The 13,017-nt window shown below is 47.0% G+C and overlaps 1 protein-coding gene across 1 annotated transcript; it reads right to left on the bottom strand.

Annotated features, from left to right (window-relative positions):
• Positions 1-4,347: 4,347 nt before the first annotated feature.
• Mrps21 (mitochondrial ribosomal protein S21) lies at positions 4,348-13,016 on the bottom strand. The gene is made up of 3 exons (XM_052179736.1): positions 12,919-13,016; positions 11,755-11,869; positions 4,348-4,714 (listed from the first exon to the last, which is right to left on the bottom strand). Exons 2-3 carry the CDS (start codon positions 11,835-11,837, stop codon positions 4,534-4,536), a joined length of 264 nt encoding a protein of 87 aa, XP_052035696.1. The 5' UTR covers positions 11,838-11,869; positions 12,919-13,016; the 3' UTR covers positions 4,348-4,533.
• Between the last annotated feature and the right edge of the window lies 1 nt (position 13,017).

The following is a 13,017-nucleotide window of genomic DNA, read 5'->3' as shown; positions in this document are numbered from 1 at the left end:
TCTCACTTCCATTTCTTTTTCTTTCTTTTTTTCTTTTCTTTTTTTTTTTTTTTTTTTTGGATTTGGTTTTTTCGAGGCAGGGTTTCTCTGTGTAGCCCTGGCTGTCCTGGAGCTCACTCTGTAGACCAGGCTGGCCTCGAACTCAGAAATCCCCCTGCCTCTGCCTCCCAGAGTGCTAGGATTACAGGCGTGCGCCACCACCGCCTGGCTGCCCACTTCCATTTCTTAAATACTGAGATTACCGGCCTGAGCCACCGAACCAAGCTCTCAGGCAGTCCTTTTCCCCTTTTGAATAATCTTGTCAAAACTCGGATGAGGGCCTGTGCTGGAGGTAGTGGTGTCTTCCAATGGCTCCAGTTTGATCTCAGGATCCCCTAAGGTGGCGGGAGAAAATTGAGTCCTTGGAGCTGTTCTTAGGACTCCACAGGCACACAAACACAAATTTAAAAATAAATAAGTAAATAAATAAAAAGAAATTTAAGTCCGCAAACCAGAACTCGGGTTCAGCTTAGTAATACAGCACTTGCCTAGCAAGCTTCAGACCCGGGGTCTGATGTCAGCACTGCAATAACATCAACCATCTGACATATATGAGTTTATTCTGTACATCTGCCCTAGCAACACATCGACATTTCACTGACTACTGTTACTGCACTGAAGAAGAGACTTCTATTTCCTCCTCCCTTCTCCTGTTGAAGATGGTGTTTTTCCAGATTGTCTTTGAATTCTTGGGCTCAGGTAATCTTCATCTTTAGTAGTTTAGTAGTAGTTAGGACTGTGTGTATGCGTGTATGTGTGCGTGTATGTGTGCATCTGTGTGCGCAAGTGCATGTCCCCGTGTATATGTATGTGTGTGTGTGTGTCCCCGAGTGCGTGCACGGGCACCACCGTGAGTACTTAGGACTGAGCTTTATGCCACCATGCCTGACTCTTTGTCATTTCCTAATAAAAGAAACAATTCAGAAAAACAAAATTAGAGGAATCACAGACAGAGGAAGACTAACACTTGTTTTAAATTCACTTGATTAAATACTGAAAATACAACCGGATCCTCTAAAAACCTTTCCCATAGAAAAGTGAATCCAGATTGTTAGAAAGCACTAAGGGCCAAAGCTCAGGCCTTTAGTGCCGGCACTGGCTAGCAAAGTCTCTCTGTGAGACCCTGTTTCAACTGCAAAACTGGAATACATTAATCAGAACACACTTACGGGGCAGGGAATCCATTTTATTCCTGAGAAATTTTCAGCACTATTATCGAGGAACTTTTTTTTTTTTTTGGTCCGGAGATTCTTGTGAAAACTGAGATTGGAAAATCGCAAAGAACAGGTGTATTTGTCTAAAAACTATGCTGAAGACAGCGGCCTCCCTCAAGTGCTGAGCTCTCAGCCGTAGCCCAGCACAACCCTCTCCAACTTTATTCCCATGCAGATCTAGCGGGACAACCTGCACAGGTGCTGGGCCAAAAATGTGACCCCAGATAACAAGTGGTTTTCCTGGGGTGGTGCTGGATTTAAAAAAAAAAAAAAAAGGAAACAGTCTGTAGAAACCCAACCCACCATGACCAGTGTTCTCAAGTGAAGTTACTCTTTCAAAATGGTGGACCTCCACAGCCTGTGAGCATTTGGTGCTGCTCCTGAGTCCCAGGGTGCTGGTACTAGGTGCTCAGGGACCAGGTGAGCTGAGCAGCACCTTCGAGCCCCTCCAGCTCGACTGTCACTCAGGGCTCTGTTGTGCTGCCCTAGCATGGAACGTGGGTTTTAGTTTGTACTTTCCTAATGATTGCACCTCGCTTTTCCCTGGGCGTGTTGCCCCATGTCTTTAGTAAGGACTGGGACCCTTACACAGGAGGCTGCCGTAGGAATATTACTTGATTTCTAGAATCTAGGCCAGCCTGAGAAACATGGCAAGAAGCTCCATCTTGTTTTGTTTTGTTTTGATTTGGTTTTTTTGAGACAGGGTTTCTCTGTGTAGGCCTGGCTGTCCTGGAACTCACTCCGTAGACCAGGCTGGCCTCGAACTCAGAAATCAGCCTGCCTCTGCCTCCCAGAGTGCTGGGAAGAAGCTTCCTCTTAAAGTCAGTCAGTTAACCTTTTTTATAAGTATCTTTTTTAAAAAAAGATTTATCTATTTTATGTATATGAGTACACTGCAGCTTTCATCAGACACACCAGAAGAAAGCAGATGGTTGTGAGCCACCGTGTAGTTGCTGGGAATTGAACTCAGGACCTCTGGAAGAGCAGTCAGTGCTCTTAACTACTGAGCCATTTCTCCAGCCCCAGTCAATTAACTTTTATATTACAAAAAAACAAATAAACAAAACTCTCAAGCTATTGGGAAATTCTAGTTTCCATCTTATTAGAAAACAACTGCACCACCAAGATATCTTTTAATTCCCAGACTACAGGTGTGCGCCACCACGCCCGGCTATGGTGCATGTTTTTAACTCCAGCATTTAGAGACATAGGAAGGCAAATCTCTGAATTCGAGGCCAGCCTGGTCCACAGAGTGAGTTCCAGGACACCCAGAGCTACACAGAGAAACCCTGTCTAGAAACAACCACAAAACAAACAAAAACTCTTAGAAGAAAACAGAGATTGTCTTCATGACACTGGATTTGGCAATGAATTCTTAGATATGACCCCGAAGACAAGGGCAACAAAACAAACGGGACATGGAAAACTTCTGCCATTTGGCTGGGCCTGGTGCCAGATGACAGCAATCCTAGTCCTTGTGAGGCTGAGACAGGGGGATGGCCAGTTCCAAGCCAGCCAAAGTCCCGTCACAGCAAACATCAAAGGAACCTATCGCAGGATAAAAAGATGGCCCCCCAGAGTGGGAGGCAACATCCACATGCCAGGTACTGAAGGAAAGCCCTGGCGGCTCAGCAGCAGTAAGGACCCAGCTTCTTCAAAGGCAAAATGGTAAATAAAGTCACAAGAGGGCTCAAAGGCATTAGCTATTAGAAAAGGGACTAGCCTGTAACCTCAACTGGAGAGGATAAGGCAGGTAGAGTGCAAGTTCGAGGCCAGCCTGGGCTAAGTCTCTAAATCAAAGACATAAACACAAAAAGGCTAGAAATGAATGTGTTACCCCACAAGGGGGCGGTGTTTACCCACTGGCCTTAAAACTCTCCATGAGAGGGTAGCATCCTGGGCGGGGTGGCTCGCCTTCCCGCCTCTGTCAGTCTTCCCCAGATGCTGCTGCACCAAGGAAGGCGGCGGGGGCAGCAGATGGCAGCAGTGAAAGACCAGCAGGCTCCCCGCCGGGGTCAGAAGGCTTGCTGTGGGAAGGCGCTGACACTGGGCATGGTGGACTGGACGTGAAGCAGGAATCCTAACGTGAGCGGCACAGCTCCTGTGCTGATGTCCTCCGTCTCACTGAGCCCTTTCCTTCCTTACGATTCATTTCCTGCTTTATCACCCATCCAAGGCACCTGTGCTCCGCCTCTCCCCAGCCCCTTCATCAAGATTCAAGGACAGAAACATCCTAAGGGAAGGGCTGTTCCTGGGATTCTTTTGAGTCTAGTAGTTAGGTATTTTAGGAGAATTTATTAAGAGCACGTACATACTTTACTCAAAGGGTCAAGAAGGGCAGTTCAGGAAAGAACATCTGCATTTCCAGTCAGAGTTGTTTTTGGGACTCATAAAAATTGGATAGAAAATACAGTATATATATATTTTACAGTTGGAAACTTTCCTTGCCTCAAATGGAGTCAGAAAAGGGGCTTTAAAATTCTAAAAACACAGCAATTTAGCTAGGCATGGTGGTGCACACCTTTAATCCCAGCACTCAGGAAACAGGCAGGTAGCTTTCTGAGCATTTGAGGCCAACCTGGTGTAGAGAGACTGAGAAACAAGAAAAAAACCACCAAAAAATAAAATAAAATAACAATTTAACCAAGTGTACAGTTCAGTAGTATAAGTCCATTTGCATAAGGTTTGCCTAGCATGTATATCTGTGTACTGCACACATATGGCAATGTGGGTCAGAAAAGAAATTCCCATGGGGTTTGAGTTAGACAGTTGTGAGCCACAGGGTATGTGTATTATATGCACGAAGTACCCAGAGACCAGAAGGTGGACAGACCATCTGGAACTGGAGTTTCAGACCTCCAGTCACCCAGTAGGTGTTGGAACCCAAAGTCCTCTAGAAAAGAGCAGCTGCTCTTTCCTTAGCTGCTGAGTCATCTCTCCAGCCCTAATATTTTTTCTTTCTTTCTCTTTTTTTTGGGGGGGAGGGAATCATGGTTTCTAGAACTTTCCCAAATCTTTATAAACAGAAACTCTTATTACATGTATGTCCTGACTGGTCCTTCTCCTAGGCTAGCAACAAATATTACTGCTCCTATCCCATTTTTTTCATTCTTTATTTTCCTTTTAATCAAAGAAAGGGTCCACTGGGGAGCAATAAGATAGCTCCTGTATGTCCAAGCCTTTTTGTTCACCTGTGACTGAGTTTATTGTAGAGAAAAGGAAGAGGAATTGGTTGGATAAAGGAGCTGGGCATAGAACTAATGTGGGCTCCTATCCCCGCTCAGCAGCCCAGCCATGGGTCTGCACGGTTCTTGCGCATCAGGAAGTTAATCTTTCGAGCCATTTCCATGTTGTAGATCCTCCGGCACGTCTCATAACTCTCCCGCTGGCGGCGACGGCAAGGCTTTTCATAGTACCGCCGTCGCTTTATGACTTCAGTCAGCCCGTCGGTGGTGAGGATTCTGTATAAAGGCAGGGAATAAAGTCAGACACTGTGGGGTCAGCTCTGTTCCTTACCACTTTCACAGCCCATCGGAAGTAGAGACGCAAAAATAAAATAACTTGTGTTTGAAAATTACAGTGGGAAGAGGTGCTAACTCCCGGAAGTATGCTCTCACGTCCCATGACACATATGTGGTGTATGACAGCTTCCGGGGACAGTGATTCCTGTGCAGTGCTTCCCAATCAAGGGAGGGAAACTGCACGTGAAGCGTGACGTGTGGTGGCCATGGTGTGTGGTGGCACTCGCTTTTGATCCCAGAGCTCAGGAAGCAGAGGCAGGTGGATCTCTGTGAGTTGGAGGCCAAGCAGAGCTACATAGAGAAACCTTGTCCCACAAAACCAAAACCACGAAAACAACCACAACCAAGGCAAACAATTTGTAATTAAAACAAAATAAAACAAAACTTGGGGGCTGGAGAGATGGCTTAGCGGTTAAGAGCACTGGCTGCTCTTCCAGAGGTCCTGAGTTCAAATCCCAGCAACCACATGGTGGCTCACAACCATCTGTAACAATATCTGACGACCTCTTCTGGAGTGTCTGAAGACAGCTACAGTGTACTTAGACATAATAAATAAATCTTTAAATAAACTCAATGGAGTGATTCCTTGTTGACTGTTAGTGAGAAGTACAGCTCCTTGCTCTTTGATTTGAGAATGGTGTAGGGGTGCTGCACGTCTGTCAGTCCAGGACTGCGGAGGCTGATGTAAGAGTATAGTTTCAGATCACCCCTAATAATTTACATCCTGCTTAAAAAACAAAACAAAACAAAACACCAAAAATACCCAATAAATGAAAGAAATATAGCTCAATGGTAAAGTACTTGCCTCACAAGTATAAAACCAAAGAGAAAAAAACAATTGATACAACTGAAGTCTGAGCAGTTGTGGGGCTCCCTAAACAGGCCCTAGTCATAGCGGTGACACAAGTGACAGCATTGGAACAGCCTCGCTGCTCACCGTTTCCCATGTCCCACATGCTCTGATCACATGACTGTTGCATCGGAACTGGTAGGTTAGGGATCCGCCCTGGTGTTATTCCTCAGGCCCAGCCTCTCCTGTTGTAGGCATCTCATTGGCTGGAGAGCACCAGTGACTGGGCCAGGCTGACACTTAGACAGTGAGAGGGGAAGGAGAAAACACTTGCCAAGAAGATGGGGTGTCATCTCAACACCTAAGCATTTCCTTTTTCTTTATTGCTGGAAGAAACCAAGAGCAGATAAGCATGGCGGAGCACACGTTTAATCCCAGCACTCAGGAGGCAAAGGCAGGTGGGTCTCTATGAGCTCAAGGCCAGACTGACCTACACAGTGAGTTCCAGGCTAGCCAGGACTACACAGTGAGACCCTGTCTCAAACAACTAAACAAATATAAATATTAAAAAAAATTAAAAGTGGGCTGGAGAGATGGTTCAGTGGTTAAGAGCATGGGTTAAGAGCAATGGGTCCTGAGTTCAATTCCCAGAAACCACATGGCGGCTCACAACTATCTGTAATGGGATCTGATGCCCCCTTCTGCTGTGTCTGAGGACAGCTACAGCGCACTCACATACATTAAATAAATAAATCTTTAAAAAAAAAATTAAAAGCACAGATTAGGCTGCAAAGATGGTTGAAAGGCCTTCACTTATAATCCCAGCTGGAGGCAGAGCTAGACCAGCCAACCCCAGCACGCACCCCCCACACACACACACACACAGCAGAAGCACTTATCCAACTCCTCTCTAATGGGCAAGGATGTGGGTCAGGCTTTGAAGCAGAGTCAAGCATGGTGCTGAGGATGTGACTCGGTTACCTGGTTTCACCCCCGGAACCCCTCAGCCCAGTCTGCTAGTGCACACCTATAGTGCCGGCGCTTGGGGAGGCAGAAATTCAAAGGTCATACATGGCTAACTTAGGATACATGAGACCCTGTCTCAAAAAACCCCTAAAACCAACCAACGAAATGGACCCAAAAGACTCAAAAGTAACAGGTAAAGGGCTGGGGGTGTAGTTGAGCACAGAGTGTTTGCTGAGTTATCCGTGAGGCCCAGCCCTGGGTCCAGTTCCCAGTGCGGGTGGGTGGGGGTGGGGTAGCTGCAGATGGGCTCAATGGCAGCACTCTGGGAAGGTGTCACTACTGTCACCTCAGTCTGCAAAGGTAGTTCAAGGACTAGCAGAGCTTCGTGTGAACAGATCAGCTTGGAGTTCTGGTGCCTGGCAACCTTACATGAAGGAGAAACCAGCTGCCAGTTTTAGTAAAATTCAACTGATTATGTAAAAGGAGCCGAGCTGCTTACAAGGGGAACCTGGGGGCGGCAGATTGACATGTCAGTGTAGCCAGGCTGTGTCAGCCGCTGTGTATGCAGAAGGACTCAGTGAACCCCGAAACTGGCCCATCAGAGTAAAAGGGTCAAGCGGCAAGCTTCCAGTGTTCTTGTCTTTACTGGTTTGGGGGCTGGCCAATTGCACACGGTTTCTAGCAACCCCCCGCTCTCCACATCCTCACTTCAGGGGCCGTGAGGGCCCCTGGTTACATAACAGGCATTTCTGGCAGGCTCCCAGGGTAGACACACAGGCCTTTCCCTTTGCAAGGCTCCCTCTGCACTCCAAACACCGCGAAGGTTCAACCACAGCTCCCCTCGCACTTGCAGCTGCTAATGCAATCAGAACAAGAGGCTCATTTAAAACTCAAGCATCTGAAAGCTGAGAAGACTGGGGTGAGACAGGTATGCAGAACCAGTGAGCCAAGGGGAGGACGCTAGAGAAGTGCAGAGGAAAGGACGTGTAGGAGAAGCTAAGTCAGGAAAGGCTGCATCTGGCAGGGAGGGTGAGGCACCACCCGGACTCTGCTCGCATGCACCAGCTTACAAGTTCTTGCCTACAACAGCACCGGAAGAGCAAAGGATCGGCCACTTCCCTCCTCCAACCGGGCAAAGTACAACTTCTAAAACAGTTCCATAAAACTCTAAGATTAAAAAAAGGAATAGAAACGCAGCTTGCTTCTTCTTTGCAAATTATATTTTTGTACTAAAAATGTAACTTTTTGTTTTTGAGACAGGGTCTTAAATAGCTCAGGCTGGCCTCTGACTTAATATGTAGTCAAGGATAACCTTGAATTCCTGATTCTCCTGCCTCAGCGTTCTTGTGCAGGCTGGAATTACACACATGTGCCACCCCGACCAGTCTACTATTTTTAAAATGCAGCTTTCTGAAGAGACTGTGAACTGCCAATACCTTCCCTGCGCTGTTTTCCAAGGCACTGTTTCAAGTTCCCAAGGGGGCCGAAGGAGCGTAGAGCTCGGGTCAGAGCCCAGGGCCTGGGTCTCTTCACTTGTTCTTAGATACATTTCTTCAGCTTAACTGAAGTGTTCCTTGTTCCAAGGACTCTTTCTCTCTGGTAGCCTAACGTAACCCAGGCTGGCCTCAAGCTTGCTGTGTAATCAAGGATAACTTGATCTTCCTGTTTGCCAAAGTTATAAGCAAAAGGTACCATTTGTCATTTTCTATGGTGCTGCTGGTCCAATGCCTTCCTACCATGTAAGCTATATCTTCAGGTCAAATCTCCTCTTTTTAGGTAATATAAATTTATAAATTGGGTCCTCCCCTCAAACAAACAAAACCTTATAATTCCCTTGGTATTAAAAAATACCTGAAGTAAGAAAAAAAAGTACTCGATGTCCTAATTTTTTGAGATAGGGTCTGTATAGTCCAAACTTGAGATCCTCCTGCCTCAGCCTCTACAGGACTGGGGCTGCAAGGGTAAGACACCACCCCCAACTGCTTTGTATGTACTTATTTTTTTTTTAAAGAAAATACAATTTTTATGCTGGGGATTCAGCTTCTAATTGATTGGTAGAGTGCTTCCTGGCATGTGTGGAGACCTGGGTTCTAGCCCCAGAGCTGCAGAGAATAGGGTGTTGTGTGTGTGCATGTGCGTGTGTGTGCACACCCGCACCGTAACCTTGACTCAGGAGACAGGGTCTTAAATAGCTCAGGCTGACAGGAGCAAAAGCATCAGGAGCTTAAGGTTATTCTTAGCTTTATGGTAAATTTGAGGCCAGACTGGGCTACATAAAACTCTGTCACAAAAAAATTAAAAAAGAAAGAAAAGTTCCTTGGGACAAGATCTGAAATAATACTAGGTCAGGTGGTAGAAAATATCCACATAGTATCTATTTTTTAGATTTGTATTATTTTATGTATATATGTATTTACCAATATGGATGTCTATGCACATGGTATGTGCTATGTGCCTGGTCCTGTGGAGGCCAGGACATGGTGTCAGATGCCCTGGAAGTGGAGTGGGTGCTGAGCCTTGAACCTCGGTCCTCTAGAGCCACTGTATTTGGCCGGCTTCCTACTCTGTGGTGGTCAGAGGATAACATCCATGAGTTAATGCTCTCCTTCCACCACATGGGTACTGGGGCTCAAACTCACGTCATTGGGCTCGAAAGCGAGCCCCTTTAACAGCCCTTGGTTCCTGTGTAGCTCAGGATGGCCTCAAATTTGCAACACAACTTTGAGCTTCCTAACTGCTGGAACTGTAAGGGTGTGCCGCCACATGCAGTTTATGGAGTACAAGAGAAGAAACCTGAAGTCTATGCACTTCACTATGCCATCTGAGCTCCAAACCCAGCCGGCGAGGATAGTCGAGCTCGAGAGGATTCTATCCCCTTCTCAGGGGTACCCCAACACACGGCACAGACATTCACAGAAATAAAAATAAAATATTTTATTTGTTTTGAGACATAGTCCTGATTGACCTAGATCTCACTATCTAGACCTAGCTGACTGTGAATTCACAAAGATAAAGTGCTGGGATTAAAAATAAAATAAATCTTTAAAAACAAAACCAAGCAGTGCTGGTGATATAGTGGTGAGCACAGCTGCTTGTCCTGGGTTCGATTCCCAGCCAGGGTAGTGTGCCCATTTTGCCGAGGTCCTGGACCCAGGAGGCCCTGAGAGGAACCCTGTCTGGCCCCTCTGGGCTTGTCCTGAGATTATGCCAGGGAGCAAAGGAGGTGACAGACAAGAGATGGCTCGGCGGTTAAGAACACTGACTGCTCTTCCAGAGGTCCTGAGTTCAAATCCCACCACCCACATGGTGGCTCACAACCATCTGTGATGGGATCTGACACCCTCTGCTGGCATTTGAGAATAAATAAAGCAGAGCACTCCTACCTCGTTCAGAGAGGAAATGAGAAATATATATTATGCTTTGCTTTATAGTCTTGAAAGTAGAATTGAGGAATGCATTCCACTACATATGGAAAAATGGGCAAAGCAAATTATAGATTGTGTATGCTCAGCCCAGGGAGTGACACTATAAGAAGTTGTGGTCTTGTTGGAATAGGCGTGGCCATGTTGGAGTAGGTGGATCACTGTGGGCGTGGCTTTAAGATCCTCCTCCTGGCTCCCAGGTACCCAGGCTTCCCCTAGCAGCCTTCAGATGAAGATGCAGAACTCTCAGCTCCTCCTGCACCATGCCTGCCTGGATGCCGCCATGTTTCTGCCTTGATGATACTGTACTGAACCTCTGAACCTGTAAGCTAGCTTCAATTAAATGTTGTCCTTTGTAAGACTTGCCTTGGTCATGGTGTCTGCTCACAGGGTAAACCCTGACTAAGACAGGGAGTGCTGTTGAAAATGAGCAGTAAGGGAACCAGCAGACTTGGCTGAGGAGTACCACCGGCCACAGACGTGACTTTTTCCAGTCCCTGCAGCAAAGCAAACTTCACGAGAAAATAAAGCTTATTATGTCTTTTGGCCTCATGGCCAAGAAAATAAGAGAAAAAAAGAAAGAAGCGCCAAAAAGAGGAGCCACATCCCAGCACTCAGGAGGCCAAGGGGGCCGATCCCTGGAAGCTCTCCGCCAACCTGGTCTGCACAGCAGTTCCAGACCAGCCAGGGCTGCGGCTCCCCGGCCACAGTGCTCACGGTTCCCCGAACTCCAGCTCGGGGCAGTACTTCTGGCCTCTTGCACCTGCACTCGTGCACATACTCACATACATACACATCGTTAAAAATGAGATAAAAATGCTAAATGAGGCGCGCCAGTCTGGGGAAGCCTAAAAGAACTAGAGTAGTGCAGTATCATCCCAACTAGTCTCTACCCCATAGTCTAGAGTTCAGATGCTGCCCCAGGAGCCCCTCCTCTCCAGCTATGTCACTGATTTAAAGTGTAGGTGTATGTTTGTTTATGTCACATGTGTGCGTATCCGCAGACGGCAGGCAGAGGAGTGCACTGGATCCCTGACATCAGTTGTTGGTACTGAGAACCAAACTTGCATCCTGTGCAAGAACAAGTGTTCCTTACCACCGAGCCATCTCTCCAGCCCCCAGCTATATACTCCTGCTTAGAACGCTGTTTGGAACCTGAAATGCCTTCTCATCTATGACTTATTTCTTCCAGAGCCCATAGCCAGGCACATAAACAATAGTGAACATATAATCAACCTCAGTATTTGGGAGATGGAGGCAGAAGGATCAGGAGTCAAGGTTATCCACGGCTACACTGCCCATTCTAGGTCAGCCTGAACTACATGTGTTGAACAACAACAAAAAAAATCACAAAAGACTTAATCTTCTCTAGTAACCTTATTCCACAGAAACTGGCCCAGCTGTTCCTCAAGCACCACGCCTCTGCCTCTTGTTTCTCATTGCCCTTCCTGACTTTTTTTTCTTTTTGACATGGGCAGGGGTCATCTGAGACAGAGTCTAGTCAATCACTGTCTACATTATTCGAAAATTCTTCCTGCCTGCACTTTCCCAGGTGCCGGGGTTATCGTGTGCACAGGGAGACACAGACTTAGGGGCACTTTCCAAAACCGTGGCTAGACCTCAGATTTATCATCAAGGGATGATGGCTGCTTGTTGGATAGGCCCCACTGAGGGGATAGGAACTGTCCAGAGCCTACACACCGAGCTGGAACTGGTGTGAGGCAGTTTATGAGGTGGCAGGCTGGGTGGAGGATGACCGCACACTCCCCGCAGCTGGTCTAGGCAAGCCTCTGACTCGTTACCTGTTCAGGATTCTGTAGGCACCTTCCACATTGCCCTCCTGAACCATCACAGTCCTGGCAATGAACTTCAGATGGTTAGCCATGGCCTTGTATTTAAATCTTCATTCTTCAGGGCCTGCAGACAGGGCAAGGAGCATGGAAACCAGAGACTCAATATAAGAGAACAAAGCCCAACAGAGTCGCATGTTACCACAGATAGTTTTATTCCGTCTAGAAATAGGACCAGCTCAGGAACCATAGAACCGGGCATAAGAGCTCTTCACTATCTTAGAAAGTACAAGCACGTCTGGAAAGAGGGCTCAGTAGTTAAATAATTAAGATCCAAGCTCCATTCCCAGTACCCACAGGGTGGCTCACAACACATCCAGTCCCAGGGAATGCAACACCCTCTTCTGGCCTCTGGGATGCACAGACATACATGCAAGCAAAACACTCACAAACATAAAATATAAATAAAAAAAAAATTTAAGGAAAAAGTACAAGCGAATTATTACCAAAATTCCTTTCACTACGCAGTGGCAATGGCTCAGCAAGCAAAGGCACTTGCCGCCAGGCCTACGACCTGAGTTCGAGCCCTGGATACATATGGTGGAGAGGACAGACTCTTGCATAAATAAATAAATAAATAAATAAATAAATAAATAAATAAATAAATAAATAAATAAATAAATAGATAACTGCCGAGCGTTGGTGGCGCACGCCTTTAATCCTAGCACTTGGAAGGCAGAGGCAGGCGGAGCTCTTGAGTTCCGGGCCACCCTGATCTACGGAGCGAGTTCCAGGGCAGCCAGGGCTACACACAGAGCTACACAGAAAAAAAAAGCAAACCAACCAAACAAACAAAAAAATAGGTTCCCCCCTGAGAGTTGCAAAGAACTCTTCAGCCGGGCGGTGGTGGCGCACGCCTGTAATCCCAGCACTCTGGGAGGAAGAGGCAGACGGATTTCTGAGTTCGAGGCCAGCCTGGTCTACAGAGTGAGTTCCAGGACAGCCAGGGCTATACAGAGAAACCCTGTCTCGAAAAAACCAAATCCAAAAAAACCGAAAAAAAAAAAAAAGACAGAACTCGTCGTCCGTCTCCAGGCACCAGGCTGCCACGCGAACTCTTGCCCTCCCGCCATACACGCTTTGCAGCTCAGAGACCCCACCCCGCAAGCTCCCTACCTGGGGCCTCCAAATTCGGACTCCGCGACCCTCCGGACCGGAAGCGGAAGTGCGTTATCCCGCTGCGGGCGGAAGCTGCGCCGAAGGGCTCGGACCGCT

This window comes from Apodemus sylvaticus, chromosome 4 (genome assembly GCF_947179515.1).
Source record: "Apodemus sylvaticus chromosome 4, mApoSyl1.1, whole genome shotgun sequence".
Classification (NCBI taxonomy): Eukaryota; Metazoa; Chordata; class Mammalia; order Rodentia; family Muridae; genus Apodemus; species Apodemus sylvaticus.
This window is presented reverse-complemented; position numbering and strand designations above follow the sequence as displayed.

What these genes read in the sequence shown, in the direction of transcription:
- Mrps21 (XM_052179736.1), bottom strand. Translation starts at nt 11,837, where the DNA reads ATGGCTAACCATCTGAAGTTCATTGCCAGGACTGTGATGGTTCAGGAG. An exon ending in GCCTACAGAATCCTGAACAG is followed by an intron (nt 4,715 to 11,754) that starts GTAACGAGTCAG and finishes GCCTTTATACAG; the next exon opens with AATCCTCACCACCGACGGGC.